This window comes from Echinops telfairi, unplaced genomic scaffold (assembly GCF_000313985.2).
Source record: "Echinops telfairi isolate 266 unplaced genomic scaffold, ASM31398v2 ScPeMD7_7468;HRSCAF=8506_0, whole genome shotgun sequence".
Classification (NCBI taxonomy): domain Eukaryota; kingdom Metazoa; phylum Chordata; class Mammalia; order Afrosoricida; family Tenrecidae; genus Echinops; species Echinops telfairi.
The window spans coordinates 7,683,632-7,690,835 of record NW_022111369.1 but is presented as its reverse complement, the minus strand read 5'-3'; the positions used below and the strand labels follow the sequence as shown (position 1 = coordinate 7,690,835).

Genomic DNA, 7,204 nt, shown 5'->3' with positions numbered 1-7,204 from the left:
CAGTTACAGCAGTAAATCGACAGGAAGCTGCCAAATATTCAGGCTGGATTCAGAAAAGTATGACTTATCTGTGCATTTATAAAGGAGATCAAGGAAGAACTGATGCGTTTGAATTATAGTGGTGTCAAAGAATACTGAATATACCATGAACTGCCAGAAGGAGAACTGAACCTGCCTTAGAACAGGCAGAACGCTACTTAGAAGATAGGATGGGGAGACTTCGTCTCATGTACTTTAGAGGAGATCCGTCCCTGGGAAAAGATACCATGCTTGGTAAAGTAAAAGTGCAAAAGAAAAGAGAGGAAAATCCTCGCGGAGATGGATTGACACAGTGGCTGCAAAAAGAAAAACAAAGGCTTGACTATAACAATCGAGGAAGTAGGGCAGGTCCAGCATTGTTCCTTCTATTGTACTCAGAGTTGCTAAGAACCAGAGTAGCTCAGCAGCATCTAACCACAACAGATTAAAATCCTAAAATGTTCAGCTGTAATGCTTATGTTTTGAATTAAGGACAACCGAGAAAAAGGGAAGGTCAAAGACAGCAACTCCCCAATGGTCACCTAGTGATACGTGACAGAGCTGAGAACGAAATGGTTTTATTCTATCTATATCTCGCTCACTGCTGCTCATTTGTCATTAAGTTGGTACTGAGCGCCCAGGAGGCGCGTCCCCGCCCACAGAGGGGCGGGGCGCCTGTTGCCGTACAACGTGGCCGCGCTAAATCCGGGTTTACCGAGCGTGCCCAAGGTTGCCGTACAACGTGGTGGCGCTCATTCTCCTCGCCGTTCACTCTGACGCAACTTCCGATTCTGCGCAGTCCTATTTGACCTCTGAACTCTCGAGCGCCTTCTTCCTCTTCCGGAGACGCTGTGTGCAGGTATGGCGGCTGCTTTCCTTTTCTTGGTCTCTAATTTCTTTACAATCGGCTGCCATCCGTGCGGTTGCGGGAACTGGCGGTTCCTTGACCCACCCCTTTGAGCTGGAGAGGCAGTAAGGGGTTCAGAATCGGGGCTAGTGGTGAGCAGGCCCCCTAACTTTAGCTTGGGACGCCTCTCGCCCGGGCGGCTCCTGTGGACTGGAGAAAGGCCGGAACACACTGCCAATTGTGCTTTCGATACTTGGGTCCTTGCGTTCGCGCCACGACTGTGCATTTTCTTGGGCGCTGGGCAGGGGAGGAGCACCCCGTCGTGTGGTTTTGGAAAGTGGTAATGCTGTTCCAGTATAGTGACAGGACTCCCCGGTGCTGTGAAGATGGACATCGCGCGTCCTGGCTCTGCGCGTGGTTTGGGTTCCGATGATGGTGTTTGCGTGTAGTCAGTGGTAGGAAGTTGGATGTGAGCTGCCATTTGGTAAAGAAAGGCCCTCATAGTGGGGCAACTGTAACGTCTGTAGTGAGGTGGTCACCAGATTTGAGAGATGAAGGCGGCGTGACTCCGGTCCTCGTATGTTGTTGCTTTGGGTAGGCCAGGGAAAAACTATTTGGCCGTTCATTTACAAAACCAATTCTAGGCAAGCTCATCCGTGCCTGTTGCAGCCCGGAAGCACGCCGACGAATATTTAAAGGCCCTGATGTGCAGAGCAGCCCGTTTCAATTGATGACAGGCGTGGAGCCCGGCGCCCTTATCTTAGAGATGTGTAACGCCAGCTCCTTGCACTGGGTTCCCAGTACATGATATACTTTAGAGGCATGTGCTCCTTCTGAAAACCACTTTGGACACCACCGCATGCAAAATCAGGAGGAGGAGCCGGGTAATCAGAATTGGAACCAAGTGCCCGTTGCTGTTTATTGGCAAACCATCAGCTCTCTAAGTTTCCTTCTGCCCTTGAGTGAGGTTTTTTGCTGGATTGCCTTCAGGTAACTTCCTGGGAGATGCAGGCTGCTAACCGAATGGTTTGGCAGTTTTAACGTACCCGGAGGTGAAAGAGGCCTAATGAAGTGCTCCCAAAGGGTTCCAGGCATGAAAACCCCAGGGAGGTTAACAAGTGGCTAGAGAAGAGATCGATCTAAAAATTATTTCGTGTTGTGTTTAATAATTTTCACCGTGCAAACTTTTTAATTCTCTCCATAATTAGGCATTCAAAATGGTTCAGCGTCTGACCTACCGGCGTAGGCTGTCCTACAATACAGCCTCTAACAAAACTAGGCTGTAAGTAATTTAACTGTTTTAAACACATATTCTCTCACTTACATTGCAAACTACTGACCCTTTTCCATTTTTATCCTGTTTTCCAGGTCCCGAACCCCTGGTAACAGAATTGTTTACTTATATACAAAAAAGGTTGGGAAAGCGCCAAAATCTGCATGCGGTGTGTGCCCAGGCCGACTTCGAGGGGTAAGGAGCCCCATTTTTGTGAATAACGAGGGTTAAATGTCATTGGCTTATTCCCTTAGTAAAAGTTTGGTCGTGTCTAAGGGCAGAGAATTACTAAGCATTCACAGACAAAATTCTCGCGAGAATGCTATTTCTCATAAAGCTTGTGGAGGAAATGCCACGTCAGGTCGTTCAAGACAGTTCAAGACCGATTTATTTCTGCAGCCTAGTGTAAAGTTTGCATTTTTAGCACTGGGGAATCTTTCTGGTGTTGAAGCTTCGCAAAATAACCTCAGCGCTTTCTTTGTAGGTCCGTGCTGTGAGACCCAAAGTTCTCATGAGGTTGTCCAAAACCAAAAAACACGTCAGCAGGGCTTATGGTGGGTCCATGTGCGCTAAATGTGTCCGAGACAGGTAAATAAGACTCCACTTGACTTCGCTGTCACATGTCTGTCTGCTTTTGTGTGGGGTTTTTGCTGCTGCACGCTAATTTTCAGGGCTGATATTTTTAAAATCTGGCTTTCTTACCTAATAAGTTGCATACTTTTGAGATATTTTCTTAATTAGGGATGACTATACTTGTGCAAGCTGATAAATGATATTAATTCCAATCAATTTAGCCAAAATGTGGGGGCTTTTAGATACAGAATTAAAGACGTTACGTTTTAGGTAAAGAAAGACAGGCCTTTGCGACTCGATGGCAGTGAGTGAGTAGCTTTTAGGTGCCGTGGACAGGTATGGATATGTATTAGTTGGTAGAAAGGGTATGCCTTGGGTTCTTGGAAGCCCTGAGCTGGGTCTTCTAGGTAGATGGATGGCGTTGATTTTAAGGCATAGGAAAATCTTGTGTGTTTGGAGCAGAAGGCTTTAGGAGGTCATGCTCAAAGGTAGACGTCTACTTTCACATTGGAAACTTATATAGAGTACACAGGTGAATGGGGCCGACATTTCTATCTCTGTGAAGGTTGGAGAAATGACATGTCCATCCAGACATGAAGAATGGGGTGGTGAGGATTATTGGGAGAGGAGAGTTCCCAGGAGGATGAAGGCTTTGAGATAGACCGCATCCTTGGGGCTGATGTTGACGTTAATGTGACACCCACTAGTGAGCACTTTGCTCCTCACAGGCCCATCAGGATCATTTCTTTCACCATCCTACACTGCCCACTGTTGTTCACAGAACTGGCAACACCAAGATATATTAAGAAGCTTATTCTTTAATAGCTATTAAGTTGCTTCTTCAAAGGCAATACGAGTGAGGGGTGGTTGATTTTGATGTAAAGAGGAGACTGGTTTCATGTGAGTGCAAACATCAGGAAGGGCATTAACGGTAAACGTGCCCAAAGATGAAAAACCTGAGCCTTAGAGGCAGGGCAGAGGAGGGACACTCCGTGCCATTGGAGTTTAAGTTTTAAATGCTCAGAATAATACCAGTGACCGTTTTCTTTGTAAGTCCTTGACAAGTGAGGAAATTAAAAAGTATTAAAGTAGTCTATACCTTCCTACTGAGCCCTGGGGCATAGTAGTTATGCATTGGGCTGCTAACCACAAGGTCAGCATCTCAACCACCAGCTACTGGTCACGAGAAAGATGAGCTTTTCAACTCCTGTAAAGAGTTAACAGTCTTCAGAAACCCACAAGGGCACTTCTACTCTGTCCTATAAGTTATCATCAACTCCAGGGCAGTGAGTTTTGATTTTGATTTGGGACCTTACTGAGCCCTATGGCACTGGGTTGAACGTTGAGCTGTTTTCCTCATGGTAAGCAGTTCAAACCCACCAGCTACTGCAAGGAAGCAAAATGAGGCTGTCCTGTGAAAAGTGGTCTTGAGGATCCTGGATGGAAAGGGTTGGGGCTGCAGGGCCTTCGCACAGAGAAAGTAGCCTGCCCCGTGACATAACTAGTGACGTTGAACCCAGATTTGGAGGTTCTGCGGTGTATGCTTGACACTGCAAATCAAATACACAGTGTTGGGTCCTGATAGTAAGTGATGTTAAATAAAAACTGCGTAATTAGGAAACGGGTCTTCTCTGGAGAGAATTTTAATTGTTATTGGTAGCCAGGGGTGGGGGGGTGCAGCTGGTGCTGTTAACATGGAATTCAAAGGTTTTCCTTCTTCCGTGGCACTGCAGGAAGTAGACCTTGAGCCTCAAGGGGCCTGTTGTCAGAATCCCAGCTCTTAGAATTTTGCTCTACTGGGGTGGGGTTTTTTTGTTTTAACATTTCTGTTCTCTGTACCAAATGCTATACTGTTTATGGAACTTTCCTTGCCTTGTGTTAAATGCTTCGTTGGCTTTGTGTTTTTAATTATTTATGCACTGTTCTCCTTTCCAGGATCAAGCGTGCTTTCCTTATTGAGGAGCAGAAAATCGTTGTGAAAGTGTTGAAGGCACAAGCACAGAGTCAGAAAGCTAAATAAATACAAATGGAGCTTGTTTGAATAATAAATCAAATGATTTGTTCTCTTATTTCTGTTGTCGTTTGTTAGTTTCTAGATGCGGTATCTGGTGGCTTCGGGTACCAGCCCTAGCCTCTGCTTACCTAGTAACAGTTCACTGCAGTCATTTTCACAGTGGTCGCTATTCCTCTGGTTCTGCCTTGGTGAGTCATGCATGCTCATGCTGTTAGATTTCAAAAGACCCTCATTCCGTAAAGAGGACCTACATGATATTTTTTAAAGTCGTGATTATTATCTTAAGTCTTCAAAACTTCATTTGTTCTTCAGGCTAATCTCTGCTAGTGGTAAGAGGAGCAACCCCACTCACCCTGTTTGCACATGGCGGCGCTGTGGGAAGCCTTGGACCACTAACCACAAGGCTGGCAGTTGAAAAACCCTAGTTTGGATTGGGGGGCGGGAGTCAACTCTAGGAATCAACTCAGGCTGGCTTTGGTTATGGAGAAATGAGTAGGAGGGAAATTGTAAGTCTTAAATGTCTTATTCAAGAGTTTTCCTCTTAAAGAGAAATGTCCTTTAATCAACATTTTGCCTCAGGAACGGGATCACAGCTCATACGTGTCTTCATTGGCATTTTAATCCAGACAGGCTGGAAGTTTCATGTTTTCTCCCCAGTGTGCTCAACAGTATCTGCATACATGTAGCTATCACACTTTCCCTTTTTGTCAGTGCTCCAAGCGTTTAATACATTTACCAATGATCCCATGTAAGATTTACAGAAGGGAAAGAAAAGCTGTCTGCATGTTAGGATTTTTGCGAAGGACGTTTAGTGATATGGCTCGAATTTAGCTCTGATGAGTGCAACCAGAGGTGGTAGGTAGAGGAGCTCCTGTCAATTTTCTCAGACCTTTGAGGTCCATTAGGCCTCAAACACCAGGTAATTAAATTCTTGAAATAATCAAATTCTGTTGTGTAATGATGCTAATTGATCATACTGGTAAAAGATGGAATATTCCTAGAAGGCACAGCATACTTGGAAAACCTGGGGGGCCCTGGTCATGTAGTGATCAACACTGGCCTGTTAACTGCAGGGTCAGCAGTCTGAAACTCCTAGAAAGACCCCTTTCAATCCTGTCAAGGGTTACAGTCAAGCACACTGACAGTTCTATCTGCCCTGTGGGGTCCCAAGGAGATTGACCCAATGGCAGCCACTTGGAGTTTGTAATAAGCTGGTTCTATAGTGTTTGTGTATGGTAAACGACTAGATTTCTCAGTCGCTGTAGGAGGGGACAGCCTGAGCTCTTGCCATTTCACTTTCCCCTGTTCTGCCTCTGGAGTTTTGAGTGTTTCAGTTCAGTGACCCCACTGTAGGACTAAATTGGATTGCCGAGAATGTTTCCAAGCTTGTAATCTATGGAGAAACATTGCTACAGTCTTGGAGTAGCTGATGGATTTTCAACCACCAACCAATTGCATATCATGAGTTTTCGGCAAAGAAAAATTGAATAGCAAATTTGGAGAGAGAGCATTGAAGAGTATGTAGTTCTCAAAGACTTCGATACTGGTATTTTTACTTAAAAAGCATCTCAGGTAATTTTAAAAACCATTGAAGAAAGATCCCCTTCAATTTCATTACATCGTATTTCCAGCAGTGATGCCGTCATGTGATTTTCTGTTGCAGGCATAAAGTAGACATTTTTGCTCAATTGAAATGCTGTATATGAATATTTGGCTCTCCTGTCCATATTTGTGAGCAGAATTTTCCCAACAGTTTTATTGGCATGTAATTCATGTTATTCGATTATCAATAGTTCAATTACTTCAGTCATCACAATGTTTTAGAACATATTCTTCAATCTTGTACTCATCATTAACTCCCCATTGTCTCCCAACCTCCCTGTCATTCCTCCCAAGTGACCATTAATCTAGCTACTATCTGTAGATTTACCTATAAAACCTAACTGCGTTTGCAACCATCCACCTTTCCATGCATTCTGCATGCTAGCAAGGCTGTTGCATCTTTGCTCCATGGTCAGCGGGGATTGCCTAGGGACTCGATCATGCGTACTTCCCCTTCATTTATTAACTTTTCAACTATCTCTCAATCCACTACACAATGTGAATAACGACTATTTCCGGAGGCTGTCTGTGTGGACTTCACAAATGGATTTGGGGCTTCCACTGTCATCCCAAACCTGCAAACCAGGATGTGAACAGAAGCCTTGAGAGAAAAACTGTAGGCCATCAAATCCATGTGCTAACTTTAGCCACTTTGGGGTGGGGGTTTGATTCTTGGTGTTCTTACACATCAGACTGTGTCACTTGATGGTCTTTGTTTTAAATTCATGAGCTGGCATTGCATTTAGAAATTAAGTTTATCTCCTGGGTTGCAATGAGTGTAGTGTGTCTTTGGATATGAGATATGCCTAGACTGGTGACCTGTGTTAAGTGTGGGCATTGACCGCACTTCAGCCCCCACCACCCCACCCCCACCCCC

At 44.9% G+C, this 7,204-nt stretch overlaps 1 protein-coding gene across 2 annotated transcripts; it reads left to right on the top strand.

Moving 5' to 3' along the window:
• Nucleotides 1–847: 847 nt before the first annotated feature.
• On the top strand, nucleotides 848–4,780 carry RPL34 (ribosomal protein L34). 2 transcript variants are annotated; one of them, XM_013004876.2, is made up of 5 exons: nucleotides 848–877; nucleotides 2,074–2,147; nucleotides 2,234–2,333; nucleotides 2,623–2,726; nucleotides 4,647–4,780. In XM_013004876.2, the coding sequence occupies exons 2-5, from the start codon at nucleotides 2,083–2,085 to the stop codon at nucleotides 4,729–4,731; spliced, it is 354 nt and encodes a 117-aa protein (XP_012860330.1). In that variant the 5' UTR covers nucleotides 848–877; nucleotides 2,074–2,082; the 3' UTR covers nucleotides 4,732–4,780. The 2 variants fall into 2 exon arrangements, with proteins under 2 accessions (XP_012860330.1, XP_045140113.1); XM_045284178.1 differs by lacking the exon at nucleotides 848–877 and adding an exon at nucleotides 1,000–1,017.
• Nucleotides 4,781–7,204: the final 2,424 nt, after the last annotated feature.